At 41.5% G+C, this 20584-nt stretch overlaps 1 protein-coding gene across 1 annotated transcript in view; it reads left to right on the plus strand.

Annotated features, from left to right (window-relative positions):
- ENOSF1 (enolase superfamily member 1) overlaps positions 1 to 20584 on the plus strand; it is a 42521-nt gene that overhangs the window by 11344 nt on the left and 10593 nt on the right. Inside the window, 9 exon segments of the mRNA XM_036245498.1 lie at positions 1376 to 1491; positions 3820 to 3880; positions 3883 to 3905; positions 4243 to 4269; positions 6487 to 6559; positions 6677 to 6715; positions 7135 to 7217; positions 8068 to 8102; positions 13273 to 13360. Coding sequence (XP_036101391.1) covers positions 1376 to 1491; positions 3820 to 3880; positions 3883 to 3905; positions 4243 to 4269; positions 6487 to 6559; positions 6677 to 6715; positions 7135 to 7217; positions 8068 to 8102; positions 13273 to 13360 — 545 coding nt within the window.

Raw genomic sequence — 20584 nt, forward strand, 5'->3', positions numbered from 1 at the left:
AGGTTGAAAATCACTGCTAAGAGGAATATACTAGTGTTGCTTATGCATCTCTTAGAGCTGTAAAAGATGAGATCATCTTTAACTTTAGTTAACTGCATTTGCCCTTGTGACCCAAACCAGAAGTGTGCTTCAGTCAATAATCTCTAGCAACCATCTCATTAATGAGACAAAGATTTGATGTAGATAATGGTATATCTCTCTCTGAGTTGCTGACTTACTCTTCAGATGGCTTTAATCCTAGAGCACTGGCCATCAAGGACTCAGGAGGATTCTGTCTTCTCAACTCTAGGGTATGAATATCTAAAGTATAATGATCCCCTGTCTTGTTAGCCAAAGCCCTAGAGAACACAGGATGATTGGTTCAGCACTAAATGCTCCATATGAGAGCAAGTACATCATTGTCTGAGAGCTATTTTACCCAGAGGTCATGCGTGTTCTAAGAGCATGTTTCAAATACTTTCAAAGGTCTTTTTTCCAGGATATGATTTATAGTAAAATGGCACATCAACAACCATCCTATTAAATGACCTGAGAATTTTAGTATTGAAGCAATGGCAACACCAAACAACAAGTTTATCAAAATCTTTTCTAATAAATTAATTGTTTTGGGGATGCATTGATGATTCGTTATTTTGGCCATTTACATATAGAAAAAGTGTTTTATAGGCTGAGCAAAGGATAGAAATTTCCTTTCAATTTGTTACTTCTTTTTCATCTGAAATAACAAAATAAATCCTATTCAATAAAACACCAAAAATAAATAATTGATGGGAATGCTGACCCAAGTAAAGTTTAACCTCCAAATTACTTATGAAATATGTATTATAAGTCAGTCAGTAGTAAGCAACTGACTGTTTATGACTAGTGTTTTCATGTACTATAACCTTTTACATGCATTAGGCTGACTGCAAATTCATTTTATTTCATCTTTAACAGTTTGTTATGCTGTGAATTCAAGATATTTTCTATACATGACAATAATGAAAAGGCATTTAAAAAATTCTATTAGTTAGTCTTCTTATTTTTTTGGAACAATGAACTAACGAGGTTTGGTTTTGAATCTGACTGGACACTTTACAAAGTGAACAAGAAAATAATTTGGAAACATGATTTAAATGTTCAGATCTATCATTTGTTTTTCATATGGCAACCAATAAAATTAAGCTCAGTATACAGATGAACAGCTATTTTACTTGTGTGATATTACTGTGATAACCCCAGAAGCCATATGTGGGGTGATTTTTAAAAACATATACCTTTTGTATTTAAAATTATTTTCATAAAATGCGAACATGAGTTTGTTTGTGGTGCTCGCGTGTCTTATTTTGTTGGCTTCATACCAAAACATAAACAAAAATTAAATCCTCTTTTACAGTTGTCTGTGCTGTGGATGCCCTGGCCCACCATGTGCTTAACAAGGACCTTGGGGACATTGTTGGTGACTTCAGAGGCTTCTACAGGCAGCTCACAAGTGATGGGCAGCTCAGGTGGGTAAGGGGTCTATTTTGTAAAATGCTTCTGTTACTAAGGTCTAAGATGTCCTTTGACTGTAAAAAATGTGGAAATAGAGACAGGTTTACAATTTTAAGGTAAAACATTTTATTTCAGATAAATTAGGACTTGAATCATTCAGACAATCTGTTTTGAAGTAATTGGTTTCTTTCTGTAAGACTTGAATCTGGACAGACTTGGATCCTGATGGCTAGCTATCTCTGCCCTTCTGGACTTCATCTCCACTCCCTGAAAGGGAAGAAGTGGTCTAGGCCCTCTAGAGGATTAAGTGCTGAATGGGCAACCTCTCTGGGGGAGAGAGAGCATGAGTAGTATTGGATTAAGGACAAAAACATAAGAGAAGAGCAAAGTTAAGAGGATAGAGACTAGAGCACCTTTTATTTGTATAGGTCTTATTCAAACCCTAAGTTCAAGGCATTAAAAAAGTGAGGTTTTCAGAGAAGGGATTCTATCACATTAAGATCAGTCCAGTAACGAGGACCTTGACCTTGCCTCCTGACACCAGCTCTTCTCACTCTGCTCAGCCTTCTGTCCATGGATAGAGAAAGGCACAAGAGAAGCCTTTTCGCACTGCCTCAGTCTTCATTGTAACTTCTGCAAAATTAAACTTGCCTTTAAAGGCATCCTCTTGAAGAAGCTCCCAGTGGCCAAATCTGGAATAATTTAAGCATCAAAATAAATATGATAGTGCCCTGGCTGATAAGGCTCAGTTGGTAAGGACATTGTTCTGTACACCAAAAGGTTGTGAGTTTGATTCCCAGTCAGGGCACGTACCTAGATTGTGTGTTTGATCCCAGGTCGAGGCATGTACTGGAGGCAACCAATAGATGTTTCTCTCCCTTTCTCTCTCTCTAAAATCAATAAACATGTCCTTGGGAGAGGATTAAATTTTTTAAAAAGGAAAATAATCTTTCCTTTATAAATAAATAAATAAATAAATATGGTTGTAATGGCTTATAATTCATTGAATAACATAGGCAAACATGAGTCCCTTCAGGTAGTAAACAAACAACAAGGGAAAGCTTGTCATTACAGTAGAATACAAACTAGCTATAAAAGGAATGATAACATTAGACAATCACCATATTGCAACCATCGTAACTATAATTGTTTGAGGCAAGAATTTCAGTGAGTGCTAAAATGTTGGAGCCAGTATTAAGCTCCTTACTTAGAAAGGGAATGTGGTAACCCCACAGTGCAGCAGCCTAATGGACACTAACTTACCCAAGCACTAAAAGTGAAAGCCCTAATAGGAAAAGAAGTGACAACATCATTTATGTAGAATTTGTGCCAAAAATGTGCAAACTGAATCTAATCATGAAGGAACTCCAGACCAACCCAAATTGAGGGACACTGCACACAATTGCCTGTACACTTTTAAAAAATCAATAACATTCTTAAAATAATAAGAAAAATTGTTCCAGATAAAAAGTGACTAAAGAGACATGACAACTAAATGCAATAACTATGTGAATAAAATAAAGTACATTATTGGGACAATTGGTGAAATTTGATTATGAACTGTCTTTTTGGTGGTAGAATTCTATCAATGCTATAGTCCCTGACTTTGATCATTGTACTACGTTTATGTAAGAAACATCCTTATTTTTAGGAACTACACACTGAAATATTTAGGGTTAAAGGGGCATAGTATCAGCAGCTTTCTCTCAAATAGTTCAGTAAAATAGCCCTGGCCAGTTTGGCTCAGCAGTTAGAGCATCAGCTCCCAGACCAATGAGTCGCCAGTTCAATTCCGGTCAAGGGCAACATGCCTCAGTTGTGGTTCGGCCCAACCCTGGTCGGGGTCTTATGGGAGGCAACCAGCCGATGTGTCTCTCTCACATCCATATCTCTCTCTTTCTCTGTCTCTCTCTCTTCCCCTCCTTTCCTCCCTCCCACTCTATCTGAAGATAAATGGAAAAATATCCGTGGGTGAGGATTAAAAAAAATAATTGTTCAATAAAATAAGTTTTATTTATATTATATTTTATGTAATATAAATAAAAATTGTAACATTTACAAAATATATGTTATAAATATATGTAAATATATATTATAATATATAATGTATATAAGGTGGGCAAAAGTAGTTTATAGTTGTGGGTGCACAAAACATAGTTTATTTTTGTATTATTATTTATTATTATATTATTTTCTATATGAATAGTCACTACTAAAAAAAAAAACTTGGCATTTTAGGTGAGTTTCCATTGCTGTCTTTTAATTCTTGAAATGTGACCATGGTCAAAAGACCTAAATATCTTTTTCAATTCTAAGACGTGCTGGTGTGTTTTGCTTCCTAACCAGATTGGTCCTGAGAAAGGTGTTGTGCATCTGGCTACAGCAGCCGTTCTCAATGCTGTGTGGGACTATGGGCCAAGCAGGAGGGAAAGGTAAATCACTCAGGGCTACTTCTGTGGAACAACACAGCACGCACAGAGGAATGAACACCTCCTCTATGAGCAGCCTGAAAGACAAATACATTGCAAGCCCCCAAAAGAAATAAAGGCATTTGTTTTATTGTTTTCTCCCTTAGAGATATTGGCAGTAGTCAGGAGATTGTAGAATTAGTTAGAAAGGGCTGAGAAAGAAGGGAGGGCAGCAAAGGTGAGGGGTTAGGTGGCAGCCTTAGAGGCCGGTAGGAAGGTGGGTAGGTGTTTGATAGGTGGAGTTTGCATTTATTTTCATGCTTGACACATATATTTTACAAATCTTTTCTTTTTTCTTTAGCCTCTGTGGAAGTTACTTGTTGACATGGTTAAGTAAATTATATCACATTATAATTGTTTCTGTAAATGAAATGGATTTCATGGATTATTTGCCTATTGTTAATTAGTAAATATACTCAGGACTGTCTATGGATCACTGTAGTGATGATAAAGCATAAAACCAGTAAAATCTGATGTTTAAGTAACAGCTCTGCCCCCTGCAGGCAGGGTGGCCCAATGAGAAGCACTGTTAGGTTTCCCCTCCCCCACTGTGAAGCTTTCACATATAATGCAAATTCTCAGAGCTTTCATTTTCTAACTATGAAAAGGGAATGATCATAAGTTCTCTGGGAACCTGATAGAATTGGTTCAAAGACCAAATGAGAAAAGTGCTTTACAAACCCTGAAGAGCAAGGTATTATTATTAAGATAGTACTCCGTCACTTGGACTTCAAAAGAAAGTGACCGTTGAGACTGTTGTGCCTCCAGTGAATGATGCCAGCAGGGCAGGAGCCAAACACTGAATTAGAAAGAGGCACAGCACGCTCTTCTTTCTCCTCCACCTGTTTATAGCAGGGATGAGCATCTTCAGCATCAGGCAGACCTGGTTTTTTCTCCAGGCTCTATCACTTACTGGCTGGGTGACGCTGGGCATGTCACTTAACTTCTCTGAGCATCGGCTGCCTCAGGATGATGCCTTGTTGGTCGCTAAAATTCTAGTTGTCAACAAATGAAGGCCCTTGTTATTACGTGACATCACAATTAAGGAGAAAAGAAAATACCATGGCCTTGAAGACTTGGACCAGCAGACGTCCCTTCTCTGGAAGAAAGTGAAGACAGGAGGATATCACACTATCTCACTGACGTACTTATAGGGGGCACATCTGAAAGTGAAGGATGTAGACTTTCTTTCTTTCTTTCTTTCTTTCTTTCTTTCTTTCTTTCTTTCTTTCTTTCTTTCTATCTTTATTGTTGAATGTAGACTGTATTACAGATGTTCCACATTTTTCCCCCATTGACCCCCTCCTCCCCACTCCCGCCCCCCTCTCGCCTTTTCCCACACTATTGTCTGTGTCCATTGGTTATGCATATAAGTCCTTTGGTTTATTTCTTCCCACCCCCCAACCCCTTTCCCTTTGAGGTTTGTCAGTCTTAGCAATGAATTTGTGCTTCTTAATCCCTTCACCTTTTCCACCCATTCCCCCAACCACCCTCCCATCTGGCAACCAACAAAATGTTCTCTGTATCTATGAGAATGTTTTCTGTTCTACCTGTTCATTTTGTTTGTAGATTCCATCGTCGATAGATATGTATTCATTGCCATTTTGTTTGTTCATATATTTTATCTTTTTCTTCAAAAAGACCCTTCATCATTTTGTATAATAACGGTTTGGTGGTGATGAACTCCTTTAACTTTTTCTTGTCTGGGAAAGTTTTTATATGGCCATCGATTCTAAATGACAGCTTTGCAGGATAGAGTAATCTTGGTTGTAGGTTCTTGCTTTTCATCACTCTGAATATTTCACAGTAAAATCTGAGTGGGGAAGCTACCAGTTGCTTCCCAAGTGACTCTAAATTGGGGTGGAGGGAGATCTCAGCTAGAGGCCTCGCTGAATGTCTGCCTCCCAGTGTGGCCAGAGCCCTGAGCCTGGACAGGAGGGGTGGGGGGGTACAGCCAATGACGATCCAGGGAGTCAGCACAGTGGGCACTCTCATGGTGAACCCTGTTCCTGCCAGTGAAGTGACTGTCCCTGTTAGACAGGAGAGGAAATTGCCCAAGGTTATGCTACTAATAAATGGTGGACACAGGGTTGACCCTGAGTGGCCTGACTGAGACCAGCCCTCTTTCCTCTCCCTCTAAGCTGCTTCAGGATGGACATCATTCCTAAAGGGTGGAACAGTGACATATTGAGTGACATGCACTCATCTATCCATTTAATGTGTGCTGAGTGCCTGCCTCACACTCCATTCTCTTTCCAGAAGCCTGGAATGGGGAGCCTAGGTTTCGAGGGAAAGGAGAGATGGAGAGGGAGCAAGGGGTGGGCCAGAGCATGAGGGCTTTAAGGACTTCATCAGGAAGCGACGATGACCCTCTGATGGATTCTACACCAAGAGATGACAGAATCAAACAACATAACACAAATCCCAAAGGCTGTTTCCTGGAAAGGATAAGCTCTATGTATCAGCGTAAGCAGATTCTTAGAAAGACAATCCACTTGTGAATTGACTCGGGCCTCCCCCCTCCCTCCTCCTGCCACACTGCCAGGATCCAAGGACCCTGCTATCCTGCATCGATTTTAGGTACATCACTGACGTCCTGACTGAGGAGGAAGCCTATGGTGAGTCATGTTCAAGTGATGAGACTGGAAGCTTTCTGGTGCATGCTGATGTGCAAACAACATTGTGTGCACAACATTTGTTGTCTAAGAGAGTGATGATGCTTTTATTTTTTCCAGAAATACTGAAGAAAGGTCAAGTTGGTAAAAAAGAGAGAGGTGGGTTGTGCAGAAATGTCCTTCATTTATTTTTGTTATCATTGTTTACTTTTGAGTGTCCCTGTCCTTTGGGGGTTCACATTGTCCTCCCAGATGCCTCGTGCCCAACAGCCAGATCCTCGATAGCCAGTTGAGTCTAAATGAAGAAGCCTCTTGGGTGTGGCTATGCAGGAATACCCTTGACTAGTGGGCAGTTCTAGAGGATATCCTGACCACCCCCCTAAGCCCCCTCCCGCACGCCCACCCTCCATTTGTCATCCTCAGAATGTGAATGATCCTGAATGTGATGAGGGGCTGGATTGAGGGCTGGGTGCAGGATCAGAGGAGATCCTCTGAGGGGCAGCAGCTTAGCTACAAGCAGTCTTATTCTGAAGGTCTCTGGAAAGAGTGAAGTGTTGACAAGTGTTGTGTTTCCACAGAAGAGCAAATGCTGATGCATGGCTACCCTGCTTATACCACGTCATGCGCCTGGCTGGAGTACTCGGATGACATGCTGAAGCAGGTAGCCATTTGAACCTGGTTTGGTAGACAGGTTTTATATTCCTGGCTTTCTGGAAGAGTTTTAATATTTTTTTGTTAGCTGTTCTAAAGGTTAACAAGGACTCATTCTGGAAGTACTTACACTCGAGTAAAAACAAAGCCATTCCTGTTGTGGGCATGGGACTCTGACACAGGGCCACTGGGACTCTGTAACCAGTGACTTCATCCTTGGGTTCTGAAAGGTTACAGCCTAGGATTGGATTCCCAGGCAGAGGCAGCAGCATAACATTGTGCAATGTTACACATTGTACAATGTGTAATCAAGTGGAGCCTCAGTTTTCTCACTGCGAAATGGGGAAGTAATCTCTTATCTCATGGGTGGTCTTGAGGATTCAGAAAAATTCTGTGAGTTGTGTAGTGATCACAGGACAGTGGCTGGCACATGGTGTGCATTCATTGTTCGGCTGACCTATTGCTCTTTCCCATCATGCTATACTCACCCACAGCTGAGAGAAAGAGAGAGAGAGACTAGATTCCGTTTCTTACTCTTACATCCATTAGTTCTGTGGATGCCACTGAATATCAGAGCTTTAAAAAGAGGGATATAAATGTTCTGTTCCCCCTCTAGGAGTGTTGTGACAATTAAAGAAATGGTTCCCATAGAGACGAGGAAAGAAAGTCACCCTACAAGTACAAAGAATTATGCTTGTTGGCTAAATGTTTCTGCTCTGAATTTAAACAACACATGGCTATTCTTCTGGTTCCTGCTACAACCACAGTATTTGTGAAACCAGACCAGAAATGACTGAGGTGCTCATTAGACCAAGAGAGCTTTTCAGTGTATAGTGATGGCTGTGCTCCTCTCCCCACAGCTCTGCACCCAGGCACCAAAGGGCGGCTGGACCAGGTAACTTATTTGTGTGGTAATGAACCTGACTTTTCCACTTGGCAGTATGAGAGGCTCAGCAATGGAGAGGAGCCAGGATTCTTCCAGGAGCAGTCTGCTGTGTAGGGACACAAAACAGACTGGGCCAGTTTCTTTTTTCAAAGATGAGACATGAGTCTAATTAGAATTATAGAATATCAATGTTGAAAGAGACCTTGGAGATCACTGGTTTCAAGCACCAATCAGTTCTTAGAAATCCACTCTTTACTATCAGTAACAAGCGCTGATTCAGCTTTTGCTTGACAACCCCCAGAAGCAGCGAGTTTAACTTTCTAAGGCCCTTTCGCGTGGTTGGAGAACTTCAGGAGTTAGAAAGAGCTTCAGGCCCTGGCCGGTTTGGCTCAGCGGTTAGAGCGTCGGCCTGCGGTCCAGAGAGACCCGGGTTCGGTTCCCGCTAAGGGCATGTACCTCGGTTGCAGTTTGTCCCCGGCCCTGGTTGGGTCGTGCGGGTGGCAACCATCCCTTTCACATTGACGTTTCTTTCTCTCTCTCTCTCTCTCTCTCTCTCTCTCTCTCTCTCTCTCTCTCTCTCCCCACTCTATCTGAATAAAAAATGAAAAAATGTCCTCAGGTGAGGATAGAAAAAAAAAAAAGAAAGAAAGAAAGAGCTTCAGTGTCACGAGCCCTTTGTTTACATATAACTTCCACTCACTCGTCCCAAATCTTCACAGAGTTCCCAAGTGCCAGACTCCTGAGACAGCCTTTCTCTTCCCCTGGGCCGTATGTCCTCTCCAGACTAACCATCAACACCTCTCTCCTGTCTCCCTTCTGTGAGATTATGGAGCTCTGGGCATCCTAGGGTCTTCCTCTGGATAAACTGGTTGTCAGTGGCCCTGGATCCTGACACAGTGCAGGACACAGAGGGACCATCATCTCTTGATCTAGTCATTGTGAGTCCATCAGTGCAGCTCAAGGAGGCTCGTTTGCCTGGGATAAGTCACCAGGCTTTACATGACTCTCAGTCAGTCTGACTGCCTGGCCCCCTACTACTCAATCTGTGGTGTGTGAGCAGGTGTATCAGCATCCCCTGGAGCTGGTCAGAAGTGCAGATTCCCAAGCTTCTCCCAAAACCCACTGTGTTGGAATCTTCATTTTAATAAAACCTCTGGGTGATGTGTATGTTTGAGAGGGCGGAATTCTTGTGAACTCCTCAGCTAAATACAGGGCGGGGGAGTGAGAACTTGAAGGAAGCAGCATGATGTGGTGAAAAGAGGCTTAGAGATGTGATGGATTCGGAGTTAGATCTTACCCTTTTCCCTCATCACCTGTAAGTTCTTGCTGTGTGATCATGGGCAAGTTGCTCAACCCCCCTGAACCTCATGTTCTTGCTCTGTAAACTGGAAATAATATTAACTCATGGTTCTCCTTAAAGTTGCTATATCTGAAAAAGACCAGCACAGTCAGGATTCATAGCAGGTCCTCAGTAAACGCTGGCATGTTTCCTCTCTGCACAGGAAAGGCTGGAGCAGTCATATATGGTGAGTCAGAGAAGGCTGAGGAGAGATTGCATAGGCCTCAGCTTCTGTATGAAGCTGACGCTCCCACCTGGGATAGAAATGTGTTTAGTGCTGAGCAGTGGGGAGAGAAGGCAGCCGGTCCCTGAGTGTGTGTGTTGTTCTGCAAGGGAGCTTTTGTTGGCACAGAGGGTAGGCATTGTGGAAAGTAGAGGGAGGACCTCAGGTTCTGTCTGGAGAGCAGCCTGGATGGATGTTGAATGTGCAGGGCAGAGAGGCTGGTGAGCAAGGGAAAGGATGCCGCCTCACCTGTGACACCTCTTCCACATGCCAGTGTCACACTCAGGCTGACCACGCCTCCCCTCACAAATGAAACAACAGGTTCAGCAGAGTCATGGGGCACAGTGTGGGGACCCAGGTCTGCAGAGGAGTTGGGTGTCAAAACAGATTAGGGGAGCTCCTGAAGTGCTCAGCTGTGATGTACAGGAGACCTTTGCTTCTCCCTGGTTATGTGACCAAGTCACCACAGGGTCAACGAGTTGATTTAGGATGAAGCCCTCCTATAAAAGGATCATGCAGATAGGGATGTTTTATCAACTCTTTTCATTCGGGATGTAACAGGATGGCTCACTCAGCTCCCTTTCCCAGTCCTCCACTCTCCTCTTCAAGTCTGGCTTTTTTGTTCTGTTTTAAACTTATCTTTATTGTTGCATGTATTACAGATGTTCCTCCTTTTTCCCCTATTGACCCCGTCCTCCCACTCCCACCCCCCCCCCCCTGCATTTTTCCACACTGTTGTCTGTGTCCATTGGTTATGCATATAAGTTCTTTGGTTTATTTCTTCCCACCCTCCCATCCCCCTTCCCTTTGAGGTTTGTCAGTCTAACAACCAATTTGTACTTCTTAATCCCTTCACTTTTTTTACCCATTCTCCCGACCCCTCTTCCATCTGGCAATCTACAAAATGTTCTCTGTATCTATGAGAATGTTTCTGTTCTGCTTGTTTATTTTGTTTGTAGATTCAGTTGTCAATAGATATATATTTATTGCCATTTTATTTGTTCATATTTTTGATCTACTTTTTCTTCAAGAAGACCCTTCAACATTTCATATAATACTAGTTTGGTGTTGATAAACTCTTTTTGTCTGGAAACCTCTTGATATGTCCATTGATTCTAAATGATAGCTTTGCAGGATAGAGTAATCTTGGTTGTAGGTCGTTGGTTTTCATCACCTTGAATATCTCTTGCCACTCTTTCTGGCCTGCAAAGTTTCCTTTGAGAAATCCACTGACAGTCTTATGGGAGCTCCTTTGTAAGTAACTAACTGCTTCTCTTGATGCTTTTAAGATTCTCTCTTTGTCTTGAACCCTTTGCATTTTGATTATAATGTGTCTTAATGTGACCTCTTTGGGGTTCATTTTGTTTGGGACTTTCTGTGCTTCCTGGACTTGTATGTCTGTGTCCTTCACCAAGTTAGGGAAGTTTTCTGTCATTATTGTTTCAAATAGGTTTTCAATTTCTTGCTCTCTCTCTTCTCCTTCTGGCACCCCCATGATGCGAATGTTGACATGCTTGAAGTTGTCCCAGAGGCTCCTTACACTATCCTCATTTTTTTGGGTTCTTTTTTTTTTTGCTGTTCTGATTGGGTGTTTTTTTTTGCTTCCTTATATTCCAAATTGATGGTTTGCTTCTGGGCTTTACCTACTCTACTATTAAATCTTTGTGAATTATTCTTTATTTCAGTTAGTGCCTCCTTCATTTCTGATTGGTCCTTTTTTATGCTCTTGAGGCCCTCACTGAGTTTACTGAAGTTCTCACTAAATTCATTGAGCATCCTTATAAGCAGTGTTTTGAACTCTGTATCTGTTAGATTGCTTATCTCCATTTTATTTAGTTCTTTCCCTGGAGTTTTGTTCTATTCTTTCATTTGGGACATGTTTCTTTGTCTCCTCATTTTGGCTGCCTCCCTGTGTTTGTTTCTATGTATTAGGTAGAGTTGCTATGTTTCCTGGGCTTCCTAGGGTGGCCTGTTGTAGTAGGTGTCCTTCAGGGTCCAGTGGCACAGCCTCCCTGGTCTCCCAGCTAAGCCCTTCAGCTATACCCCTTGAGTGGACTTTATACCCTTCTGTTGTAATTGAGTCTTGATTGCTGTTGACACATCAATGAGAGGGTTTTACTCAGGCTGATCAGCTTCAAGGACTGGCTGTGCCCACTAATCACCGACCTCTGACTACTTTGGATGATCAACTGTGCAGAGGCCCACCACACAGAGCAAGACTTACTTCAGCAAGGCTCTGGTACCCACTGAGTCATTCCTTGAGTGTGTCACTTGTGGAGGTGGTTGGGTGGTGGTGCTTCAGTGTTCTGAAGCTGTCCATTGGGTGTGCTGGCTCCTGGACAAGGTCAGCCACTGCCTGTGTTCTACCTGGGGCCACCAGGCATAAGCAACAAAGCGGGGTGCAGATGGCTGCTGTTTGTGCTGGGCTTGGAGGTGCCCAGGCAAAGCCAAGCTGTGAACCAAGGCTGGCTGCTTCTAGTGCCAGGCTTGGGGCCACTTAATGAGAGGTTTGGGACTCACTGAGACCAGATGCTGCTTATTTGAGAGAATTTAGGAAAATCTGAAGCAGGATCCAAGACAGGCTAATCCTATGATAAAGCCACTAGAAACAGCTTGGATGGGCCTGAAAGTTGGGTGGGGCAGGGCCTCTGGGAATCACCAGGGTAGGGCAAACAGTGTGAGCCAGGTTGCTGGAGTCCCAGATATAGCAGCCGTCTGCTGGCCTCATGGGGGAAGGGCTCACCAAAGGAACAATGGCCTCCACCAGCACATCTGTCCAGGAGAAAGTTGCCTCTCTCACCCTCGCCCCAATGCCAAACAACTCAGTTCTTCCCCGTATGTCTCTGGTGCCTCTCGAGCTGCCTCCCCCATGCTGGATCTCAGAGGGAGCAAGTCCGAATAAGTCCGTGCACAGGCCCTTTAAGAGGAGCTGCCTGGTATTCCAGCCTCAGCCTTCCTCAACCTCAGTTCCCACTGGTTTTTACAGCCAGAAGTTATGGGGACTTCTCTTCCTGGCACTGGAACCCTGAGCTGGATAGGGACCCCTCACTCCTCAGGGAGGACCTCCACAGCTGAGGTACCCTCCAGAGTTTTATCAGCCACATGTGGGCGTTGGGACCAGCCTGACCGTGCCTCCACCCCTTCTACCAGTCTTGATGTGGCTGCTTCTTTAATTTCATAGTTGTAGGACTTCCATTCAGCTCGATTTCAGATGGATTTGAATGATGATTTTTCTGTACTTTAGTTGTACTTTTGATGTGGTTGGGGGGGGAGGCGATACTGCATTTATCTACACGCCATCTTGTCCAGAAGACAGCTTTTTCCTTCTTATTTATTTTTCATGGCACAGCAAGAACTCAGTTAATGTTATTAAAGGTCTAACTGCTCTCTCAAGTTTTTTAAGTTTAGATCACCGGTAATTGACACTCATTGCCCTGATAGTGAGGTAAAGATATAATGTTTTCAGGGTTATTTTCAAGTGATTTTTCTGAAGATTTATTGGGAAAGAGCAAGAAGTTACTAGAGAATGTGATCTGTGAATTATTTTCAGAGACGGTCACTTCAGGTATCATTGCTAAGTCAGGGAATGTAACTATCAAACCAAATTGATTTTACAGGTTTAAGGTAAAAGTTGGTGCTGATCTCCAGGATGACATCCTTAGATGCCGACTCATCAGAAATATGATTGGACCCGAGAAGACTTTGGTAAATATCCTCTCCTTCCACTGAGAAATAAACAGCTATATAGGAAACCTGTGTCCAGGACCAAACTGCAACTCATTTCAAGTAAGGATTTAAAAACTTTGGGAATTTAAAAACTGAATGCCAGAGGAAGTACAGTTTTGTGGTCTTGTTACAGTAGGTAAACTCTTAAAAATAAAAAACAAAAAACAATAGCCCTGGCCGGTTTGGCTCAGCAGTTAGAGCACTGGCCTGTGGTCCAGAGAGACCTGGGTTCAGTTCCCGCTAAGGGCATGTACCTCGGTTGCAGTTTGTCCCCAGCCATGGTTGGGTCGTGCGGGTGGCAGCCACTTGATGTGTCCCTTTCACATCGATGTTTCTCTCTCTCTCCCTTCCACTCTATCTGAACAAAAAATGGAAAAATGTCCTCAGATGAGGATTAAAAAACAAACAAACAGTTGAGGGGGCTGATGGTTAAATGTTTTTTTATTCTGCATAACTAGTTAAGATCAGGATTAGGGATTGTTCCTTCTTGCTAATATGAATGCACCCGAGCAAACAGGTCTCCCATTGGTGCCCGCGTGTGTCAATCATTTAATCTCCCTCCTTAACAAGTCTGACCAACACCTAGCTCATCAGGTAAGTGGTTCTCCGGGAGCCATTGTTGAAGAAATGCTGGAACTTTGAGATAAATGAAAGGATCAGTATTCCTAACTGTGTAGTTTAAAAACATTTCTTATTATTTATAAAATATTTTCATAAAAGGAAGTCACAATAAGATGTTTTTATTAAGGTTTAGAAACTTGTTTCCTAAGTTAAAATAGAAGTTTGGAGTCCTTGACCTAGGATCAGATGTCCCATTATTTATACATAAATTAATGCTACTTTTGTCTTGTGAGGTCATCCTCATCCAAATTATTTATAATAATTGATTCTGGCCTTGGCTGGTTTTTCTCAGTGGTTAGAGCGTCAGCCCGCAGACCAGAGAGTCCTGGGTTCAGTTCCCACTAAGGGCACGTACTTCAGTTCCAGTTTGTCCCCGGCCTCGGTTGGGGTCATGTGGGTGGCAACCATTCAATGTGTCCCTTTCATATCGATGTTTCTCTCTCTCTCTCTTCCTCCCTCTCTCCCTTCCACTTTATCTGAAGATAAATGCAAAAAAAATGTCCGCAGGTGAGGATAAAAAAAACAAAACTGATTCTGTGTGTACTGTCCTCTGGTTCTGATAGTGTCCCATGAGGGCACTCTCACCACATGACACATTCTACTAGAGCAGCAATTTTCAACTGGTGTGCAGCAAGAATTAAAAAAAAAATTTTTTCTTTATTGATTTTAGGGAGAAAGGAAGCGAGAGGGAGAGAGATAGAAACATTGATGAGATAGATAAGTACATTGGCCTCCTTCCGGATGCCCCCCTACTGGGGATTGAGCCTACAACCTGGACATGTGCCCTGACCGGGAATCTAACTGGCTACCTCTTGGTGCATGGGTCAATGCCCAACCGCTGAGCCAAACCAGCTGGTTAAGCAAGAATTTTTATTCATTTTTTTGTTGTTATTCTTTTTTATTTTATTTTATTTTTGTTACAGATGTTTCTCCTTTTTTACCCCATTGACATACTCCTCCCCATCCCCCCCGCCCCGTGCCTGGCTTTGTTGTTCATGTCCATTGGTTATGCATACATGCATATAAGGTCTGTGGTTTATCACTTCCCTCCCCCCACCACTCCCCTTCTGAGGGTTGTCAGTCTGTACCCTACTTCCACGTCTCTGGGTCTACCCTATTCCTCAGACTGTTACATTCATTATATTCCACAAATAAGTGAGATCATGTGGTATTTGTCTTTTTCTGCTTGGCATGTTTCACTTAGGATAATACTTTCCAGGTCCCCACATGTCGTCTCAAAGGATAAGAGATCTTTTTTTTTCTTACAGCTGCATAGTACTCCACTGTGTATATGTACCACTGCTTTTTTATCCATTCGTCTACTGATGAACACTTTGGCTGTTTCCAGATCTTAGCTATTGTAAATAGTGCTGCTATAAACATGGGGGTACATATATTCTTTCTGATTGGTGTTTCATACTTCTTAGGGTATATACCTAGAAATGGGATCACTGGGTCAAATGGAAGTTCAATTTTTAATTTTTTGAAGTAACACCATATTGTTTTCCATAATGGCTGCACCAGTCTGCATTACCACCAGCAGTGTACTAGAGTCCCCTTTTCTCCACACCCTCGCCAACACTTGTTTGATGATTTGTTGATGGCCGCCATTCTGACAGGTGTGAGGTGATACCTCATTGTTGTTTTAATTTGCATCTCTCTGATGATTAGTGATGTTGAGCATTTATTCATATGTTTCTTGGCCATTTGTATATCCTGTTTGAAGAGGTGTCTATTCAGCTCCTCTGCCCATTTTTTAATTGGGTTCTTTGTCTTCCTTTTGTTCAGTGGTATGAATACTCTATATATTTTAGAAATTCACCCCTTATCTGATGCATCATTGGCAATGATGTTCTCCCATACAGTGGGTTGCCTTTCCATGTTGATAGTTGTTTCTTTTGCTGTGCAGAAGCTTTTGAGTTTGATGTAGTCCCATGTGTTGTTCATTTTCTCCTTTGTTTCTGTTGCCTTAGGTGATGTATCAGTGAAAATTCTGCTCCGTATGATGTCCGAAATTTTGTTGCCTATATTTTCTTCTAGAATTTTTATGGATTCACGGGTCACATTTAAGTCTTTTATCCATTTTGAGTTTATTTTTGTGTATGGTGTAAGTTGATGGTCTAGTTTCATTTTTTTGCATGTAGCTGTCCAATTTTCCCAACACCATTTGTTAAAGAGGCTGTCTTTACTCCACTGTATGCTCTTGCCACCTTTGTCAAATATTAATTGACTATATTGCCTTGAGTCCATTTCTGGGTTCTCTGTTCTGTTCCACTGGTCTATATGCCTGTTCTTTTTTTTTTTTTTAATCCTCACCCAAGGACATTTTTCCATTTTTTGTTCAGATAGAGTGGGAGGGAGAGAGAGAGAAACATCGACGTGAAAGGGACACATAGAGTGGTTGCCACCTACACAACCCAACCAGAGCCGGGTACAAACTGCAACCAAGGTAAATACCCTTAGTGGGAACTGAACCCAGGTCTCTCTGGACTGCAGGCCAATGCTCTAACCGCTGAGCCAAACTGGCCAGGGCAATATATGCCTGTTCTTGTGCCAGTACCAGGCTGTTTTGATTACAGTCACTTTGTAGCATAACCTGATATCTGGTATTGTGGTCCCACATACTTTGTCCTTCTTTCTCAAGATTGCTGTGGCTACTCAAGGTCTTTTTTTGGTTCCATATAAACTTTTGAAGTATTTGTTCTAGTTCTGTGAAATATGTCATTGGTATTTTGATGGGGATTGCATTAAATTTATAGATTGCTTTGGGTAATATAGACATTTTAATGATGTTAATTCTTCCAATCCATGAACAAGGTATGTGCTTCCACTTTTTTATATCTTCCTCTATATATATATATATTTTTAATGTCTAGTAGTTTTCTGCAAATAGGTCCTTTACTTCTAGGTATCTTAACTTTTTTGATGTGATGGTAAATGGGATTGTTTTTTCAGATTCTGTTTCTGTGACTTCATCATTGGTGTATAAGAATGCCGTCAATTTCTTGGCATTAATTTTGTGTCCTGTTACTTTGCCAAATTCATTTATTAAGTTTAGTAGATTGTTGATAGAGTCTTTAGGGTTTTCTATGTATAATATTATGTCATCTGCAAATAATGACAGTTTCACTTCCTCCTTTCCAATTTGGATCCCTTTTATTTTTTCTTCCTGTCTGATTGCTGTGGCTAAGACTTCCAGTACTATGTTAAATAAGAGTGGCAAAAGTGGGCATCCCTGTCTTGTTCCTGTTCTTAAGGGAAATGCTTTTAGTTTCTGCCCATTGAGCATGATATTGGCTGTAGGTCTTTCATATATGGCCTTTATTATGTTGAGATATGATCCCTCTATTCTCAGATTGCCGAGAGTTTTTCTCAGAAATGGATGCTGGATTTTGTCAAATGCTTTTTCAGGATCTATTGATATGATCATGTGGTTTTTATTCTTCATTTTGTTTATGTGGTGTATCACATTTATTGACTTGAGAATATTGTACCAGCCTTGCATCCCTGGGATGAATCCCACTTGGTCATGGTCAATAATTTTTTTGATGTGTTGCTGGATCTGATTTGCTAGTATTTTGTTTAGGATTTTGGCGTCTATGTTCATCAGGGATATTGGCCTGTAGTTTTCTTTCTTTGTAGTGTCTTCTTCTGGTTTTGGAATTAGAATTATGCTGGCCTCATATAAGGAGTTTGGAATTTTTCTTCTTGAATTTTTTGAAATAGTTTGAGGAGAATGGGTGTTCTTTTTTGAATGTTCGGTAAAACTCCCCTGTGAAGCTATCTGGGCCTGGGCTTTTGTTTGCTGGGAGAGTCTTGATTACCTCTTCAATTTCCTTAGTTGTTATTGGTCTGCCCACGTTTTCTATCTCTTCCGGGTCCAGTTTTGGGAGACTATGTGTTTCTAGAAATTTGTCCATTTCGCTTAGATTGTCAAATTTGTTGCCATATAATTGTTCATAGTACCTGTTAACAATCTTTTGAATGTCTGTGGTGTCAGTTGTTACTACTCCTCTTTCATTTCTGATTTTGTGTATTTGGGTTCTCTCTCTTTGTTTCTTAGTGAGTCTAGCTAAGAGTCCATCAATTTTGTTTATCTTTTTGAAAACCAGCTCTTTGTTTCATTGATCCTTTGAATTGTTTTTTTGGTCCCTATGTCATTTATTTCTGCTCTGATCTTTACTCTTTCCTTCCTTCTACTTGCTCTGGGGTCTTCTTTTTGTTTGCTTTCTAATTCTTTAAGTTGTGAGGTTAGACAGTCAATTAGAAATTTTTCTTGTTCTTGAGGTAGGCCTGTAGTGCTATGAACTTCCCTCTCAGAACTGCTTTTGCTGTATCCCAGAGATTTTGTGTTGTTGTGTCTTCATTTTCATTGGTTTCCAGGAAGTTTTTAATTTCTTCCTCAATCTCATGGTAACCTGTTCATTGTTTAATAACATGCTATGTAGCTTCCATGTGTTCAGATGTCTTTGCATGTTGTTGTTGCAATTGATTTCTAGTTTTATGCCATTATGATCTGAGAAGATGCTTCATATGATTTCAATCTTCTTGAACTTGTAGAGATTTAGCTTGTATCCTATCAGGTGGTCTATCGTTGAGAATGTCCCATGTGCACTTGAGAAGAATGTGAATTCTGTAGTTTTTGGGTGTATTTCTCGGTAGATATCTATTAAATCCATTTGGTCTACTTCTTCATTTAGAGTCTGATTCCTTGCTAATTTTTTGTTCAGAGGATCCATCCAGTGGTGTCAATGGGGTGTTGAAGTCCCCTGCTATGATTGTATTGCTGTCGATTTCTCCTTTGAAGTCCTCCAGAAGATTTTTAATATATTTTGGTGCTCCTATATTGGGTGCATATATGTTTATCAAGGTTATATCTTCCTGTTGGATAGATCCTTTCAATATTGTGTAGTGGCCTTCTTTGTCTCTAGTGATGGCCTTCATTTGGAAATCTATTTTATCAGATATGAGCATTGCTACCCTAGCTCTTGTTTCCTTTCCATTTGCTTGGAAGATTTTTTCCCATCCCTTCACTTTCAACCTTATGTGAGTCTTTTGTTGTGAGGTGGGTCTCTTGTAAACAACATATAGATGAGTCATGCTTTCTTATCCAATCAGCTACTCTGTGTCTTTTTATGGGAGCATTCAATCCATTAACATTTAAGGTGATTATTGATATGTACTTATTTATCGCCATTTTTGTTTAGTGTGATTCTATTTTTCTTCCCTTTTCTTCTGCTAATTACAGCAGTCCTTTTAACATTTCTTGCAGTGCTGGTTTAGTGCTAATGTATTCCCTTAGCCTTTTTTTGTCTGGGAAGCTCTTTATTTGACCTTCTATTTTGAATGATAGCCTTCCTGGGTAGAGTAGTCTTGGATTCAGATCCTTGTTTTTCATGACTTTGATTACTTCATGCCATTCCCTTCTGGCCTGTAGTGTTTCTTGTGAGAAGTCAGCTGAGAGCCTTATGGGGTTTCCTTTGTAGGTAACCTGTTGCTTCTCTCTTGCTGCTTTTAGGATTCTCTCTTTGTCTTTAATTTGTGGCATTTTAATTACTATGTGTCTTGGTGTGGGCCTGTTTGGGTTCTTTTTACTTGGGACTCTCTGTGCTTCTTGAACTTGAATGCCTTCTTCCTTCACCAAATTAGGGAAGTTTTCTGTCACTATTTTTTTGAATATATTCTCTATCCCTTGCTCATTTTCTTCTTCTTCGGGGACTCCTATGATGCAAATATTATTACATTTCCAGTTGTTCCACAGTTCTCTTAAGCTGTCTTCCTGTTTTTTAATCGTTTTTTCCTTTTGGTTTTCTGATTGGTTGATTTTTTCTACCCTGTCTTCTAATTCACTGATCCAGTCCTCAGCTTCCTCTACTCTGCTTTTTAAACCTTCCAATGTGTTTTTCATTTCTGACATGTCATTTTTTTATCTCTTCTTGATGGTTTTTACATTCCAATTGGCTTATTTTCAGCATCTCTATGTCCTTACTCATGCTGTTGAGCTTTCTCAAGATCATGGGTCTGAATTTTAGCTCTGTTAACATGCCTAACTGCTCCACATTGATCTCATCTTCGGTGGAGGTCTTTTGCTCTTTCATTTGGCTTCTTTTTCTGTGTTTCACCATTTTGGCTATCACTATGGCCTTTGGAGCCTGTCAAGTTTTCCTTGTGGGTGTTGGTGTTCTGCTGTTTGTGGCTCCCTCTCCTGGGTTTAGATGAGCGAGAAAGGACCCACGTTAAACTCCACTGTTAAGTCTTACTTTCCTGGTTAAAGTTGCTAGCCCTGTAAAGGGACTGTTATCCTCTAGCTTTTTACCTGGAGGCTAGCAGTTGAGATTACTTGATGGGTTTTCGGTTGTCAGTTGATTGAAAAACTCCCTCAGGTGCTCAACATAAGGTGATTTCACCAGGGTGGGGCAGATGCTGGTTGTTAATGAGCTTCAATTAGCACTTCAATGGCCCACAGGGTGGGGTTGGATCTCCAAGGGTGGGGCTGCTGCCTCTCCCCAGAGCCCTGGGAAGGAGCAATATGCCCACCGTCCTGAGTGGCAGCAACTCAACAAAAGCTCTGAGTGCCCTCCA

Source organism: Molossus molossus, unplaced genomic scaffold, assembly GCF_014108415.1.
Source record: "Molossus molossus isolate mMolMol1 unplaced genomic scaffold, mMolMol1.p scaffold_m16_p_6, whole genome shotgun sequence".
In the NCBI taxonomy this organism is placed as follows: domain Eukaryota; kingdom Metazoa; phylum Chordata; class Mammalia; order Chiroptera; family Molossidae; genus Molossus; species Molossus molossus.